Source organism: Monopterus albus, unplaced genomic scaffold (assembly GCF_001952655.1).
Source record: "Monopterus albus unplaced genomic scaffold, M_albus_1.0 scaffold18.1, whole genome shotgun sequence".
Lineage (NCBI taxonomy): Eukaryota > Metazoa > Chordata > Actinopteri > Synbranchiformes > Synbranchidae > Monopterus > Monopterus albus.
The window spans coordinates 4,978,806-4,997,595 of NW_018127898.1; the positions used below are offsets into that span (position 1 = coordinate 4,978,806).

Sequence of the window (18,790 nt, forward strand, 5' to 3'; positions counted from 1 at the left end):
CCGGGCCGTGGTGAAATTGTCAAGCGTTGACCGGTCCGCAGTGATAAAAAGGTTGGGGACCACTGGTATAGATGATGGATAGATGTCGTTTATCTGCACTGTTTTAACAGCAAACCAGTCTTGTTTTAAACCAATTTCTCATATCATGTCATGGATTGATTTTGTTTAGAAGAAATAGTGGTGGAGACACACAAGTGCTTTACTACACTGATGTAGGAAATGTTAGGTAAACACATCACTGACTGAGATTGGTGTATGCAGGGCTGTGACATCAGATCCTTGGTATTTATTACTCTACTCCATGTGAGCTGGGTGACTGAGCTGTAGTGTAAGACGGCAGAATGGGGATGGAACCCCTTTTTCAGAGCTCTGAAACATCATCACATCAGAGTCACATCAGTGGTAATGATACAGCCTATAATGCTAAACAAACTTCTATAGGTATTAATTCATTTTTGAAGTATAAAAATTTAATCTGGGAGTAGCCAGGAAAGACAAGACATCAGTTTCAAATGTACAATGCAAGCTAAAAAAAAACAAGGTCACTTTGTTTTGAATGTTTTTGAACTGACAGTAATCCATGAGAAGGACTCTTCAATCACAGCTTGAGTGCTTTGTGTAAAAATTTGGCCTCAGTGCTGTCGCTCTCCATCCAGTCACCAGATGACCCCAGTTTTTAGTGTTCATAGTTATTTTTACATTTGAGTTTAAAAGCAAAGGAAAAATGAAAATGTGATCACTTTTGCTTTTATTAATATGATGAATATGCGTCTCCCATATCTTTTTGGTTTGCAGTATATTAAGGCTTTCTACAATAAGACCTGGATTGAGAGATATGGGGATCCTATTGGAGCGGAGACAGCCACTCTCCTCTGGTCCATCACGGTGTCCATATTTGCTATTGGAGGCCTTCTTGGAGCGTTGTCCGTCTCTTTACTCATCAAAGTGTTTGGGAGGTGAGTTGACTCATTGATGCATGTATCATGACAATATTTTACAACTGGTCCTGAAAATAAAACGCCTTTGGCTTTTGCCCTTCCTGGTTTGATAAAAGATGTGGCAACATTAAAGAAGACAAAGTGATCATGAAGACAAAAAAAGTTTTTCAGGCACTTTTAGGCAGAGCAAGCCTTTATTTGGTCAGGCATATTGGTTGAAACCGGTTTTAAAAGAAAAACACATCTGGTGTTCTTTATAGACAGTACTCCAGAAGTAACAATTTTGCAAACGTAAAAGAAAAACACATCTGGTGTTCTTTGTAGACAGTAACAATTTTGCAAACACAATGTGACATCAAAGCATTAATATCATAAAAAGAGAAAAGGGAACTCATCAAAACATTCAAAGTCTTATCATGCAAAAATACCATGGGCCAATCAGTAAGGATAATTACAGTATCCAAGGCGCTTAGAATCTAATCTCAAGTGACTGTTCACATTTCAAGGTCAACCTTTATCTGACATATGACATATGCTGTATACTTTTCATTGCCTGGCTGAAGCTGCAGTGTTCCCTCTTTTGTAACTTAGGAGACAATGTTCTTTCATTTATGACATGATGTACTTTCTTCCTCCTCTCTCTGACAGTGTCTCTGAGTGACTGTCCACAGTGTCAGCTCAGTGAAGGAAATGTAGGAGTTCACACTCTATATAGGCTTTTGCCATTATGCAGCAGAGTGATTTTCTCAATGGGACTCCCTTTGAGATTTGATAGCATACTGTAGATTTACTTGAAACGTTTCCCATTGTATTCTACAGCCGTGCACCGCTCACTGCTCCTACCAACTATACAGGAAGATATATATGTTAACCGATCAGTATACTGTAATTTCAATACATTTTGTCCTGAAAAAATGTCCCTTTTATGAATGTTCAGTTCAGATTCACAACTTTGAAGCTGTATTTGTGGTTTTAAATGTTTAAGTAAAGACTGAGCATTTTACTGAATCTCAATTTTTCTTTATAATTTGTTCAAATAATTGACTATTTCAATTTCCTATGCATACAACCCCCCACCTGTTTTTCCTTTATTATTTTATCTTTTTATGAATTTGTTTTTTAGTGTGTTTGCTTGTTTCTGGCACTGTCAGTCAGATCTGTTTAAACCTGAAGAAGCAGATCAGCTGAATTTTGACTGGTAAACTCTTAAATAATAGCTAGCAAACTTACAAACTGCTGCCATCCCTTTCTTCATCTCATCTGAATGTTCTGTGAATGCAACAGCTGGTTGTATAATGTAGCAGCAGTAATGAAGTTTGATAATTAAATATGAAAATGACCCATATTTCTATTTTAAACAGATATGGTTACAACTCTCCACACATTGCCTCCCTGGGTGTAAATGTTGGGGAGTTGGAAATAAAGTGATTTACTTCAGTCTCAGTGGTTTGACAACCTATTCTGCTATGTGATATCCAATGTCACAGCCGGTGTGATTTGCTTCTTAGGTTTCAGCCTAGGATTGCTGTTTCACCGCCTTGGTGCGGCGTCTACCCCTCAGAGAGCGACTCTGGCACTGACAACCTCAGTGCTGTGAAATAAGACACACACACTTGACAAATGAAAGGAAAAAACAACTTTAAGAGTCTGAGTAAAGTGTTTGGCCACCGTATGTCATTAGAACCGTTTCAGCGCACCTTGGCATTGACTCTACAAGTTTCTGAACTCTACTGGAGGAATGAACACCATTCTTCCAAAAGACATTCCTTCATTTGGTGGTTTGATGATGGTGGTGGAGATGCTGTCTAGCACATCGCTCCAAAATCTGTAATAGGAGTCCAACTGGGTTGTGATCTAGTGACCATGAAGACCATGAAGACCATTGCATACACTGATCAGCCATAACATTATGACCACCTGCTAAATACTGTGTACATAGGAGTCAGTAGGCAGTTGGCTGGCACTCATGTCACTCTGCAGCTCACATGTGATCTTCCCACTCTAGGTCTGATATCACCACTACAGCTGTTGTACAGTATTTCTCATTTTCATTCATTTTAACAAAGAATGGAATTTTTGGAAAAGGATGAATGACATAAATGCTTAGTCTAAAGTAGTTCAACCTCATCATCAGAGAGCTTTGGGCATCCATGACCCTGTCGCTGGTTCACTGTTTGTCCTTAGACACTGTTGGTAGGTACTGACCACTTCAGACAGGAACACCCAACAAGACCTGCAGGCCCAGTCGTCAACCATCACAGTTTGGCCTTTGTCAGAGTCACTCAGATCCTTATGTTTGCCCATTTGTCCTGCTTCCAACACACCAACTTTGAGGACTGAATAATTACTTTCCTGCGAATATACCCCACACACTGACAGGTGTCACTGTAAAAGGATAATGAATGTTATTCATCTGTCAGTGGTCATAATGTTATGGCTGATTGGTGTATGATTCACATCATTTTCATACTCATCAAACATTTCAGTGATCCTTCATGTGCCATATGGATGGGAGACACTGTCATTCTGGAAGAAACCACTAAATTATTCAGCTTTTTCCTTTGATTTGTTACCCGTCTCTGTCTGCTTTGCTAAATGACCTTTCCCAATGTTAGAAAGTGATGTAACTGCTTTAAACTGAGTATTAAAGGAACTTTTGATGATGCCAATATTCCAGAATGTTTAAAAATATACATTATATGTAGAATGACAGTACAACAACCCATTTGGTGAGCTTTTATTGGGTCTTGCTCTTGTGGTGGTTATATTTATTTATATCATCTTGTTGGCTCATAAACAGACCTGTGCGTTATGTTTGCACATTTCCTTCAGATTAGCAGAAGCATGCTTTACCTTTCTCACAAAAACGCAGACATTAAAAAAGGACAAGCAAGAAAAAACAGAGATATGTTCAATATAATCTATAATGTACAAGTAATGAGGATGTTGCTTTGGGGCAGGGAAAGACTTACAAAGCTTTTATTCAGGATCTTTTGAGAAAGTAAAGAGTCCCTTAAGATTCATCTTAGATTTTTCACACTCTAAACTGAAGCATACTGCTCATTCTCCATCCATATTCTCTGCTAGCTTTGGGCCGGCTGCTCCTTTTCCACAATGTCTCAGAAAGGTTGAAATTGAGATGTCAGGGAGAAGAGCGGAATACATATTAGCAGACGAGGACACATGGAGCAATCTAAAAGAAAAGTGCTTCAGAGGGTGACAAAGTGGTTCATTAAAATGTTGCCAGTGAAGTTAAGGTAAATGTTTTTTGCTTGTGATGTTTGAATATTTGAACACATTTTTCACAATGAAAAGATGGTATAAGGACACTTGTATAAATGTATTTACTGGGGAAAAAGGTTAAAACACCACCACAGACATTGTGTGCCTATCAAATTCTGTCCACCAGAGCAGTTGGGTTTACAGGGACGGGGCAGTGGAACCAGCTAATTACCAAGTTTATAGTCCAAACAAACTAAACCATCAGGAAAGCTTAAAGCTGCCTTTTGATAGTTCACCACAAAATACTTCACATATGTAGTACAGTATGCTATAGCAGTTGTACAGTGATTATGTCTTTAAAGAAAAAGAGTAATATTTTTAAGTTGTCCAGCACATAAACCACCAATAAAAAAGAGAAATGAAGTTTAGTTTTGTTTACACTTTGGTGTTTTTAGGATTTAACAAACAAGATACAGTCTAATATATTCATCAGTGAGTTGTTAAGGTGCTGGTAGGTGAATTTTGTTATGTTTGGATGACCAGGCTTATTGTGCAATATATAAACATTAGTTTGAATTGATCAGTGATTAATGGATTTTTCTGAGACATAATAGCCTTGTAAAGCCTGAGTGGTCACCAGCGCTCCCTTTAGGGAACAGCCACTGGACTGATTTTTCTGCTTTGTGGATGATTTCTGTTCAAAATATCACTCATTCCTTCTTCTCCTCACTGAATCCATAAATGTGACTCATAATTGTTTGATTTTAGCCCTGGGCCGCTGCTATTTTGCTCCAAAACACGTCATTGAAATGTTTCACAGGTTACATAAACTTGCTGTAATCTTTTAAAATCGCATATAAGTCCTTGTGCTTATTTTGAAAAATTGAACTGAAGTGAATTAAAAATGAAGTAGAATTTGTTCAAGAAGTACTGTGTCTAGGATTTTTGTAATTAGGGCATACATGTTTGATGTTCTCTACTTATTCTCTTTTGGACTTTAGAAAGGGAACCTTGCTGCTGAACAACAGCTTTGCTCTAACAGCTGCTCTGCTGCTAACCTTGGGAGAAAAGGCAAAATCTTTTGAGATGCTCATCATTGGCCGGCTCATAATTGGGGTGGACTCTGGTAAGAGTTTATTTGTATTATACTGAATGCCCTCATATCAGTAGTATCACAGAAGCTCCCCAAAGGCTAATATGATATGAGGCTAATTTAGCTTAACCATACTTTACATAAAATTGACATCACTATATGTTTTAGTCTAGACTCTGACCATAGTGTAACAGATGTAGTAGCCTCCACACAACAGACACATACACCTGAGTTACTGATCACAGGTTTAGAGAAACACTGTTAACTTTGTGAAAAATGCTCAGTTTCAAATGAGATCAAAACATTCACAATAAATTTTTAAAATGTGTTGTTAGGCTAATGTTATTTTCCTGCAATCAAATTACAAAGCTGCAAATGATTTGTATTAATAGGGTTTTGGGTAAACTTTAGCCCCACTGAAAAGAAAAATTGACTGGACTTGGCAGAGCTGTCAAACCTGAATGCACTGATGATGAGTAAGCGACAAGACTTTAATTACAGGTCCCACTTTCTCCTCTGAGTACATGCCTACAGCCACAGAGGAGGAGCAGATCATCAACGCTAGTTCATCCATGTTATTGGGGTTACATTGCCTGCAGATAAATTGTTGAGAGATCAAACTGTAGTTGACAGAATCTTGGCTTATATCAGCTGCTGGCAGAAAATTTAAAATTTAAAATGTGTAAGCAAAGCACACTTATTTTACAAGTCTGATTAGTACAAAACCTCTGGGATTTGGAAAACTAAGTGGCGTCTGTTATTTATATGGTTTTTCTCTGCTTTAACTCGTGTATCTGACTAATCTGCAAAGTAGCTAATGCACCATATTAATTTGTTTTTCCCCCCGACAGGTATAGCCCTCAGCGCCCTCCCCATGTACCTGGGAGAAATTTCCCCAAGGCATATTAGAGGCTTCATTGGCCAGTTCAACTCCATCCTGATTTGCTTGGGTGTGTTCACAGGACAAGTACTGGGGCTGCCTGAGCTGCTGGGTCAGGTCAGTGGTGGTTCTGGCATTTATCTTGGTACTTTTGCATGTGTTCCTGTTTTGAAGGCTGGGGTACACTTGTTGCGATCTTTTTCTTTTACTGATGTCATAAAAATAAAATTGGGATGTGGACCCTGAGCTGAACAAATGATGACTACTACAAAGTGACTTACTACAGTGAGAAGCAAAATGGCCATAAATACATGGAAAACGACTACAGAGAGATGCAAGCTCAGTGGTTTGTACTTGTTTTGTGTTTTGTTGTGGGTCTTACTCTTACAGAATGTAGGAGGGATATGGGCCTTTTTCCACAAGTTTGTGTCCAGGAGTCTGTCTCATAATCAATCATCCATGCATATACATGTACATGTTTTAAGGAGTTATTATTTTTCAGGCTGCTGGGAAATCTGTGGCATTTCAGCCTTTGTGGGTTGGACAAACCACTCGCGAGTTACAACCAATATACAAACCCTCCATAAATGCACAGCACCACAAGCAAAGGGAACATACTGTATACATCCTAGACAGAGAAGACAGGTGGTTTGTAAAAGCTGCAAAATGGACCACATCATTTTCTTTAAAGAAACTTTCCCTGAACAGGAGAGTAGAACTGGCTGTGTCACTTTCTGGTCAGGATGGTCGTGGTGTTTTCTTCTTTAATCAGCACCTATAATGCTTTCCTGACCATTTGGTTTCACACCGGTTCACACTCATTTTCATGACTCTCGTGACTGTCACGTCTGCCACGTGGACTTATAGACTGCAGCGACTCTCATGTGATATTGAAGTGTGAAACAGTCACAAAGGTTAAAATACCAAGGACTTTCCATTAGTCAGCTGACGCCCCATGGACAAGCTGCCAACTTTCTTCACTCTGCTGCTACAGTCCAGTGGATAGTTTCATTTTGACTTGACATTTAGAGAAAAAAAAGACTCCTCCATTTTTAGCTGAACAACTGAGTAGTGCTGGCTGACAACACTTCAGGAACATGTCTTCCTCAGCCACTTCAGTAATGAACTCACGTTTTTACCCTGTACAGTATTTGAGTGGTTCTATCTGTGGCTTGTTTCACTGAGATGTCATTAGGAATTCTCAGTCTCAACTTGTTTGGCCTAGAGGAAATGTTATCCACTTCCCCTCTTCAACCTTAATGCCCACTGTACACAAGTTCAGCCATGCTGACTCAACATACTGCTGAGGTATTTTCATGAGTGGGGATCCAGTTTTCACTGAAATACTTGATTAGTGCTAGATTTTCAGTTGATCTTTTAGGGCTGAAAACAGACAATCAGTTGTGTAATATGCACCGAAAGCCGATGATATAAAGCTTTCCCCTCCTGGCAGATGCTATTAACTTTATCTGGCTGCTTACTTTTGGCACTGTATTAAGGACTGAAATTGCTTCCTCAAATTTAAAGTGTGCAATTATATCTTTTGGCAGCTGTGTCTGCTCAGAAAGCGTGAGGATCAGTGGCATAAAGATCATCTAAGAGAGACCTTGAGTTTCTGTTGCTCTTCTTCTAGGGCTATAAGCCAAATATATATATTACCGAGCCATACATTGTATGAGAACAGTTCATTTTTAATTAAGTTGTGTTTGGGGAGGTTAATTGATTCTCTATTTTTGAGTGAGCGTTATTGGATTATTGTTAAGACTTAAAAAAAAAGATTTCAAATAAAGTGTTGAAAGTTTTCATTACAAGTAAACTATTTAGAAAGTATCCCTGTCAAACTAAGACAAGATAAAAAATAAAAAATGATGCATGAATGCTTTAAAAGATTTGTCTATAAGATGTGTTCGCCAGGGGAAACATTCAATGTTGAATGCTGCACTCTCTCTCTCCTGTTATTTTTTGTGTGACAAAAATAGATTTTCATCAGTAAACAGTGACGGTTTATCCTGCTGCGGCGTGCTCGTTTAAAAACGCAGCAGAGGCGGCTACATTCAGTCAGAGCTGTAAGCACAGTTTCGCCTCGCTGCCTAGTTTTAGTGGTATGCTGTTGGAGTATCATCACAGTTGACTGGAAGCACTGGAAAGTGTTATTTGCTGTCACGATATCACGTTAACACAACAGGTGTCAGGTCAGAACATGTAGTGCATTGTCACTGTCTGTGGGAAAGACATGGAGAAACCAACAGAAAACAGATTAATCAAAACAATACTTGAGCCTTCATGTGGTACTGTATATGAATGGGCATTGTCACTGTCTTTCAGTTAACATGCCAACAAATATGACATGCTTTTTCTAGATTTCAGTCATTAGATTAACATGAATATTTCTGAATGAGGTGACTGTGAATCATTTCGGTGTGTTGGGTCGGTACATTAACCACAGCCACAGCTGTTTCTGCATATTGACTGAGGGAACATGGCATGGGACTATACAGCATCTGGAGTTGTCTGTGTAATTGTTTGCATATGATGACATGCTCAAGCGACTAGACTTCATCCACATCTTGATTTGTCTGGAGTATATCCTTTGTTTTGTGTGCATAACGCAGCACTGCACATTTCCAACTGTGCATGTGCTTTCATTCCAACAATGATGAGATAAGAGCAGCAAACATTTTTCTTTCTTTTTTAAGTTTATTTCTTGGGCTTGTTTTGCCTTTGTCAGTGGGTCACAGAGAGGCAGACAGGAAACAGAGACCGGGGGCGGGGGGACCTGTGACAAATGTCAGAGGCAGGAATTGCTGAGATATGTGCATGTTTGCCACCATCACCAGTCGACCATCAGGGTGCCAGCAAGCATATTTCTAAAACTGTGAGTTTTGGATGAAACTCATTTTTTCATAATTTTAATAGGCCCATTCATATACAGTACCACAATAAGGCTCAAGTATTGTTTTGATTTGTTTAATCTGTTTTCTGTTGGTTTCTCCATGTCTTTCCCACAATTTTCCTCTGAATTTAATTAAACTGAAAACAAAAACGATGTGTGTCTATGCCATGTTTCTTGCTTTGGCTTTAAAAGACTGCTGCTTTTTAAGCCTCTTTTCACTGATGCCTGACAAACTGAAGCCAAATGTATTCTTCTCAGTCAGTGTGGATTTTCATTTCCAGTAAAGGGAAGGAAGAAATCATTTCCACCTGCAGGCTACTTTGATAAATATCATATGTCTTCATGCAGCCATTGCTATGTATTCATAGCACCTCTGGGACACCCTTCAGGCCTGCCTGTTTCCTTGTCATTTGTCAAGACCTGTGATGTATCTGATGACATGCTGCTGGCCTTTGGTTACTTGAACAGGTTTCTTCTCACTGGAGGCTTCTGTTAATAGGACCTGCTCTAAGATCTGATCTGTGGGATGCAAAATGGTGATAATTACTTTAACCTTCACACTTAGCCACTGACCTTCACCCAGGTTAACATGATTATTCTGGTATAACAGCAGGAACAGGCTTTTAGCCAGTCTGTCACTGAGATCCCCTGAGACAGCAAACTCATCAGCATGCCTCAGACACACCTTACAATAGGGAAGTTTATTCTGTGGCCTTAATGGGCCCTTATCTATATTCTGTATCCTCCATTACACCTGCCTATGGCTTTGGAGGGCTGTCTAAATGGGAGGGGCACTGTAGTACAATTTATTTTAGATAGTTGTCACACTGGCTATCAGACACAGGAGTAATGTGGTATGCTAAACGATTGATGTCAGCCTGGAGTGTGTACTGTGTATGTACTGTGTGGGCGTTCAGCTCTTTGCAGTTTAACAGGACAATTTACACACATAAACATAGACAGATAAACAAGCAATGGGACAAGAGTAGTTTGTTTTAATTTGTTTGTGAATCTTGAAGACAAGTTTGAACACTTTATTTCTGTTTCTTATTGGTTTAAGACTGCATTCCAACCAAACAACCCTGGTGCAGCAAATCAAGCATGGATCTGCGTCACTGGGGGTGTGTCACATAAAAATACAGATAAAATAGTTTTCTGTTGTTGTTGGTGGTGGTGGGGTTTGCTGGCTTATCATCCACCATTAAAACCTGAAGAAGAAGAGTGGTTGTGTTTATACATTTTAGTGCCAGTGTACATCAGCTTTAATCTATGCTACCAGTCAAAGTGCTGCCTGAGCACTTGTTGCATTCAAGAAATTATGTGGGTGCACACCAATGTGAGTGAGTCTTGAGTTCCAACAAAGCTTAGGGTAGAAATCATTCAGTTAGCAGCTTTTCTTTTTGAGTTGCTGCTGATTGTTACTGTTTCTGGATAAATTGGCAAACAGCAGGATCATGTCAGTTTAATCAATCCACACTCCCCACTGTAATTACATTTTAGATATCCATAATAGTATATCTCCCAGTCAAAATTGTATTCTCACCAGTCCAAATGGTAATTAAAGATATCCAAAACAATATTTTTATTATTCTTTAAACATTTAATCACTGGACTGGATACACTTTGCAGATATCTGTAATTCAGTTCTTCCTAGCCACAAAGAAGATTTTGATATCCACAGTGACTTTCTTTCAAGGACAAATGATGACACTTATGCCAGCTTTCCATTTCAGATACCCAGAATGTTCATTCTCATTCTAATTGTATATATCTGAAATTGTATTTTTACTAGTCATCAAGCGACCCGTGGACATCCCTACTGACATTTTTACTAGTCACAATGTATTTTGTCTATTCAAAATGACGTTATGGATATATGGGAATGGTTTTTCACATAAAATTAACAGTAACTCTAAGATGTAAGTGTATTGCATTTAATTGCTAACTATTTTTTCTTGTAGAAATTCTTAATCAGAGAATGATGTGCATCTGCTTCTTCCATGGAGCATTATACAGCAGCTACACAGCTGAAAGATACATCTGTTCTGCCCAGCTTCTCTGTGTAGTGAGGTGTAGCTCTTCCATGTTTGAAGCTTTGATGGAGCTCTTTTGTTGATGTTTTGCCTGCAGGAACCCAAGTGGAACTACTTGTTTTCCTTCCTGGCGTTGCCTGCAATGCTGCAGCTGTGTGTTCTGCCCTTCCTCCCAGAGAGTCCTCGCTACCTGCTGATGGAGAGGAGGGATGAGGCTGGAGCAGAAAGAGGTACTGCACACAGTAATGGCATTAATGTTTCAAATTAGACCAGTTAGACCACTGCTGTCTTAAAAAATACCTAAGAAATTTTGAATGTTATTAAAAATACAAGCCTGAAATAGTTAAAACCAAAGAGTGATTAACTGTGCAGCCAGGACAGTGACTTTAGATTTGGCATTGAAAGTAAAATTTGACACCAAAATAGAACAGTGGTACTGAAATACTTAAATTAATGTAACACAACTGTTCATTTTTGACAGTGGGTGTACAATCTTAATATTTTATTCTGGTGTCTTTTTAGCTTAGTTTTATTTTCTTCATGTCTGTCTCTTTTCAGTGACACTTGTTTTCAGTTCAACTCTGTTTTGCCATGGAGGGAGAAAGAGAGCATGGTTTGCATACCAGAGATTGATTGTTTCTCCTCCTGATCGTTCCTTCCAAAGCGCCGCTCTGTGTGTGGATACACGAGCAAAGAGACTGCAGTTTGAGGGGTCTGTGTGCACTCAAGGAAGCTGTTGCTTTAAGTGTGCCATCATCCCTGACAGCCAAAGGCTTTGGAGCAGGTGGCGGGTCAGGTAGAGGGACGTTCTCTCCTTTGTATACAAATCATGCTCCCCTTCAGTGACAGCACTGTTTTTCACTACCAAAAAAGAAAAAGTCATTACAAGCATTTCAGTTTGAGTGTTTCCTTTTTCAGTTCTGTCACTGTCCTGGTCCCATAACATGCATCACACACCGTAACATAATTACTCAACAATATGCAAGTGTAGTGAAAGCAGGTCTCACCTATGTTACATGTATGTTTCCTTTTCTTTGGTATGAACAGTTAGAGAAGAAGGGGCTTTCATCTACAGTTTTTAGGTTAGCTGAGTGTACATGGCATCAGATGTACCACCCACTGTTGTGAAGTGGGCAGAAGTGCCATGCTTTCCTCCCTAAAAGGAACACTTCAGCCAATAACTATAATGTAACTCTAACCCTGAAACATGCTTTTTCAGTAATGAGCCAGTCGTCCAGCTGAACAGTTTTTCAATTGCACAAACAGCCTTATTTCACCTTCAACCTCTGTTACCTTTAAATTGAGAGCGGGAAACACTACAGAACCACCCCTCAAGATTTGTGTGTGCTGGCAACAATTTCCCCAAGCACAGTGCTGCAACACAAACCAACAACATGGATCTGCAGCAGTGTTCATGCCAGCAAAATGTTGGCTGGAGGTGCTGTAGTAGGGACGGTGTGGACAGGATGTCCATTCACTAACCATCATCTCATCCTCACATAGTTTTGCAGCCAGTCATTGCCTAATGCTTGAATAAAGATCCAGACAGGAATATATATTTCTAACCATATTGTAACACAAAGTAAGTGAAGCAGTGCAATAGATTCCAAATTCAGTACAACCGTTGAAGATAAGTGGACATGGCTACAAACTGCTTTGCCTCTCACCTTCTTATTATTAGTTGTCTGATTTATAAAGCTCTCTTGTGGCTCACTCCTGTTTGTGACTTTAGTGTTAGTTAGAAAGAGAAAACAACAATCCTGATTAGAATTTGCTGAGCAGACTCAAGTTTGGAATTATTTACATGGTCAGAACAGCTTTAAACAGACAGATGGTAAAAGGAGAAAGTGAGTTCAAATAAAAGTGCTCCATCAGGAGAAGTACAAGCACCATCCTTGAATTTCAGCAACTTTAAAATAAAGTTTGAACATTAACTTTATAGAACAAAGTTAGAATTAGTTTCCAAAGAGACACCATTTTAGGTACTTATCATAAATAAGCACTAATAAACAAAAAACAGACACTTTCCTAATATACATAATAAGGTTTGTCTGAGCCTACAGCAGCAACAGTTCACAAACCGTTTTATAAAAATGCCACGTTTTTGACTTTTACTTTACACCTTAGTAGAGAAATTTCAAAGCTGGCACGTGTCTCAGGCGTTCCAAGGAGTCACAGATAGGACTCTAGAACAGGACTCTGGAGTTAATTAGAAAGCTTAGCACTGTATGTCTAAAATAATACAATTTATAAGACAAAATCAGGATGTTATGATCATTTTGTTTGCATGTGTTGGTGTTTGTATATTTCCATCCATCAGATTAGCAAAAATTCTGAGTAGCAAAAATATTTTGACCTTTGTAAGGTCATAAATAAAGAGTTTTGCTTTTTTGGGTCATGTCCTTAACCTGAACACACCTGCATTTGCCAAAACACCAGGGATTCACCTTTACAGGAGAAAGAATCAAAGTGAGGAAAAAAATGACTTATACCTGTATTTCCTCGAGTCCTTTACACTCAGGTATAAGTTCAAACAGTGTTCACCTGCCCAGTCTGCAAATGTCTGCCAGTAACCTGGCCATCCATTAACACAAGTATAAATGGTGTGTGTATTTCTGGTTTAAAACCTAAAATAGACAGCACTCAGAGAGTGCACCCTCTGCCAAACTTGGTTTCCCCATATTGCCACAAAAGCAATAGTCCCATGATAGTGTGACCCTCATAATATGATCACTTGACCATGAAAACCTACTGCTGGCATTTGCAGTGACAGTGATATAATTAGTTTGAAAGTTATTCAAGAAAGACAATGTACATGACAGACATTCACTCGCTGGTTTATGGGTAAAACAGGGACTTCAGTGAGTGGACTATGGCAAAGTGGTGAAGATGTCACATTTCTGCAAGTTTGTGTTCTGCTTGTTCACTGTTTAATAAACTGGTCATGCAGTCTCTGTTACTGGCTGATTGTTACACTATACAGTGATCCTTTACATCCTCTGCTCCTTCTGCTCAGCTGTGAGTATGTGTGAGAGGAGCACAGCCTCTCCCTTCATTAAACAGAAACTGACATGGAAAAATACAGATTGGCCCATGTCAGCCTGTGAGGTTATGCTGGGTGATGGTTAAAGGAAGCACGGAGTGTACTGCTCATTAGGTTCAGACAGTGGAAACAGCTATAATAACAGCTGGAACACCAGCGTCCTCGCCGACAGACTGCTGTGCTCTGAAGAGACGTAGGCTTTAGATAAGAGTAATTATGTTCACCATGAACTGATTAAATGATGGATTATATGAATTCCTCAAGTTTATGTTGGTAAAAATGGATCACGCTTTGTCTGCAGGCAAGGGAACAATAATGTACAGTAATAAAACACAAAACCTCTTTGAATCTGTAGTTAGTAGAGAGAGCTAAGTGCCATCTGCATTGCCGTAAAATGTTGAAGCATTTATATTTAGAACATGAGTAGAGCAGGATACAGCCACAGGGCATGCCACAAATCTTTTTGACTATCAATCAAACTTTATTTGTGCAGCACATTTTTGTACAGGTGAATGCAATTTCAAGTTCTTTACAAATGGATGGCAAACTGATAATTAGACAGAAAATGTGACGTAATAAAATAAAATGTGAACAGATTTAAATATAATTTTAAAAGAATAAAAACGAATAAAATTAATAATTCAGCTAAAAGACAATGAAAAATCTAATATGACACTAAACAGTTTTAAAATATGAGCTCGGTAAAATAATAAATAGAATAAATAATACATGTAAAATATTCTGTTGAAAAACCAGGTGAGGTAGATTTTAAATTTAAAATCATCTGCACTTTCATTTGCTCTCAGATCATCAGGCATCAGGAAAACTGACTCACCAAAAGTTTTTATCCTGCACTTTGGAACAGGACTAGAAGCATGTCATACACATACACATAGGCTGGTGCAAGACCACGAAGTGCTGTAAAGACAGGTAGAAGAACTTAAAAATAAATAAGGCCTCTTCTGCTCTTTTTGATTAGTGGATATTTGTAACAGTGTTCATGGTATATGTGTGTGTGTGTGTGTGTGTGTATATATGTTTGTCTCTCAGCCTTCCAGAGGCTTTTGGGGAAAAAGGACGTATCCCAGGAGCTGGAAGAGGTTTACACAGAAGCTCGAGCACAGGACAACTCAAGCACCATCTCTGTGCTACAGCTGCTCAAAAGCCCCACTGTTCGCTGGCAGCTCATCACCATCATCATCACCATGGCCTGCTATCAGCTCTGTGGCCTCAATGCTGTAAGCTGCCGCTGTTGTTTCACTTATTTTAGCTTTTCAGTGGAATTCTGTTTATATGCTACAGGATAAATACAGTATAAATATGGGATTGCTATGCAGAGATTTTGGATATCAGCCAGAGACACTGTAGCTACAGCATTTTGTAGCCTTAGTCAACATGATGTATAACTCCTGGCAAATATGTAAGTCAGTAAAATAAGTCCACATTAAAACAAGACATATTTTCCTATCACAGTCCTGCCAGTGACCAAAAAACAAAACAAACAAAAAAACATCAATGCTGTCAAAACTCCACTTGTCAGTGTGGCAGCACATTGCAGACAGTTTCCCCCCTGGGCGTGTGCAAGCACAGGTGTGACCCCATATTTGTAGTCTCCTAAAATAGTTAAATCTAGTTTTAAAAATAGATATTCTGCATAAGTAAATATTGTTTTCATCTGCTTTTTTGTTATGAAAGGCTAAAAAAGTAAATATATTCATCATCAAATCGTGGCTCTTGCAGCTAGTTTCTTGCTCCAGTTGGTATGGCTTGTTTGTACTCAATAGTTCTGTGTATAAGAACCCATGGGTGTGGAATCCCTCTGTTCTGTGCAGTTTGTTCAAGGGACAAGATGTGTAACCATCCTTCACCTCCTGTTTTGCAGTGCACTTGGTGGGTGGCAATGAATGTTGTCAAGTTATGAGACCATCCCTCTCTGTCTTGGGTTGTAGATGTAGTACACCCAGGCATAAGGAAACGAGTTGCTGCTTATTGCTGCCATCCACAGAAAATGAAAGTGAAAGCCAAGCAAAATTGACTTTAGATGATTTTCCTATAACAGCAACTTAAAAAAATAAAAACATACTAATTTTATACTATTACTACTAAAAACATTGTAGTCTTTTAAAACTATACTAGCAAGAAGGATGCAATGAATCTATTTAAATTGTCATTTTGTAACTAAATTCCTGAATTAATGGACAAGGTATGTCATTTTCTTTATTAATAGCACTCTTCATGAATTGCCTATACTCACGGTTAATGTCAGCTGTCAGTCCTGGATTAGCTTGTTCATCTGTGCCATAGACACAGTCATTGTTCAAAAAATGATTAAAAACACATCAGTGAAGCACACGCTGCACTGGGTGACATGCTTCTTCATTAGCAAAAACTAGACCTGAGCATGAGGAGCTAGCAGAAAGAAAATAAAGCAGAGAGTTCGCACAAACTCTTGCCATGCACAGCTGACTCTGACTCATGATAACTTCAGGAAATTGTGGCCGCACAGCGTCTTAGGGGAAACATAGTCGGGTGTGGGGTTTCATAACGAAAAAACATGTCACTCGGTGCAGCGCTTTCTTTCCCTGATGTGTTTTTAATTGTTTTTGAGGAAAAACAGATCTATCACACACACAAAAACAAGCTAATCCAGTCATTGTCGGTTTTAATCCCTGTATATAGAAGGCTGAAAAAAATATTAATATAGGAAATGACTAGCCTTATTTTTTAAAGGCAAAAATAAACCTTGTTTCTGACTGACATGCTGCAGCAGGCTCTGTGCAATACATAGAAATAAGCTGTTAGCTTGTCTCCAAAATCACATTCAGCATTAATATGATAAAAGTCTTTTCAGTAATACAAGAAAAGCCTAAAAATCCCAAAGCAGATCTGAATTGTCATAGATATGACTTCATTTGCATAATTTTTATTCCAACAAAGACAGAAACGTAATGTAGATTGTTTTGGTGGTCTGGTTGTCTTGCCATCACACCAGTCATATGATTCTAGTAAACATTACACTTTGAGAGTGACTTGGTGACATTTCAGCAGCTTACTGTGCTGCTATGAAGCTCTGAGTGCTGCTGCTATCTTGACAGCTGACAAATACTACTGCAACTGATGTCACAGTACCAGTTCTGCCTGTCAGAAATGATAATTTCTGACAATTGAGTATTTTATATTCTCATTGTTAAGGGGGAATAGTGCAGGGCATAATTTAGAGGGGATCAAATGAATACTTTATTACTGAAAATATTCAAAATGATGTTGTATTCTGTAGCAGGGTGTCAGTTTTGTACTGTGTGTTGTTTCAGACCTATGCCTTCTTCTCTGTGGTCTCTGCCTGTCTGTAGTGTGTTGGCCCATTTTAGATTTCAGATTGTTAAATCCAAAGACATTTGTTTTCAAAAATGTTAAATAATGGTATTAGTCTGGTTGTGGCTAAGTTGAAAAGAATTTGTCGGAGTAATCCACTTCTCAGTGTCATGACATTTTTTTGGACTTGGAACCTGACACAGCCCATCCAAAACATTTTAGTTTAACTTACACCATGTTTGCACTGGATGTGAGTAAATCAGCAGCACTTTTAGTTAGTTCAGTGTCTATACTGAATGTGTTTAGACACAGTTCTACACAATAGCTAGAGTTCCATGAGTAAAATGGAAGAAAGTAGACTTGAAGACTAAAAAAATAGGACTGATTAAAATAGGAGCATATTTGATAAACATAAATAATGCTAAAACAAGGCTTGTCTCTTTTTGTGATCGAACTAAATAGCTACATTCAGCCTTAAATAATAATATTAACTTGTCTATAATAAAGCCTATTGTTTGTAAAAATTATTCATGCGGATTTACATTGTAAGACCAGTGAAATTTAATGTCTTTTCTCACAGATTTGGTACTACACTAATGCGATCCTTCGGGAAGCAGGCTTTGCTGAGCACACCCTCCCCTACATCACAATGAGCACAGGGTTTATAGAGACTTTGGCTGCCATTATCTCGGTAAGTTCTGTTTCTCTAAATCACCCAAACATCTGTTTCTGGGGATATGCCTGTTGGAATAAATGCTCACAAGGTTTTGTTTTGCTTCAGGTGTGGTCTTTACGCTTTATTTGCCATTAAGTTTTATCATTACATTTGAACTTTTATCTACCATTTTCAAGGTATTTTGAGCTGTTTTCTTTTTAAACCAAAACAGCAAAAACTATACACGACAGCCTGGGCTATCATGTAATATGAGAGTATTATCATCAAAATAGATTTTAAGTACCAGAAGTAAAAGGTCTCACTATGCAGAATGAAACATTTCACATTAATACATATTAAATTATTGGATTATAATTATTGACACATTATTGTGTACATCACATTTAATGCTGCATCAAATTTGATTTCCCACCAGGGGTTAATAAAGTCAGATAACTGTAATTTGCATTGTTAATTTTATTCCGAAAAGTAACTAGTCACTAAAGTTATCAAATAAATGCAGTGGTGTAAGAAGTACAATATTTGCTTCTAAAATGAAGTCAAAGCATGAATTAGCAGAAAATCAAAACATTCAACTAAAGTACAGATACCTCAAAACTGTACTTAAGTACAGTACCTGAGTAAATGTACTTAGTTATTTTACACCAATATGATAATCATAGACACTTTTAGTGGCCAAGTATGTTACACACATAAGGAA

At 38.4% G+C, this 18,790-nt stretch overlaps 1 protein-coding gene across 7 annotated transcripts in view; it reads left to right on the plus strand.

Moving 5' to 3' along the window:
• slc2a9l2 (solute carrier family 2 member 9, like 2) overlaps window positions 1-18,790 on the plus strand; it is an 88,103-nt gene that overhangs the window by 18,979 nt on the left and 50,334 nt on the right. For all 7 annotated transcript variants that reach the window (XM_020592520.1, XM_020592517.1, XM_020592522.1 and 4 more), the window contains exons 4-9: window positions 796-956; window positions 5,162-5,286; window positions 6,105-6,250; window positions 11,157-11,289; window positions 15,153-15,340; window positions 17,995-18,105. In XM_020592520.1, coding sequence (XP_020448176.1) covers window positions 796-956; window positions 5,162-5,286; window positions 6,105-6,250; window positions 11,157-11,289; window positions 15,153-15,340; window positions 17,995-18,105 — 864 coding nt within the window. The remainder of the gene's footprint in view (window positions 1-795; window positions 957-5,161; window positions 5,287-6,104; window positions 6,251-11,156; window positions 11,290-15,152; window positions 15,341-17,994; window positions 18,106-18,790) is intronic.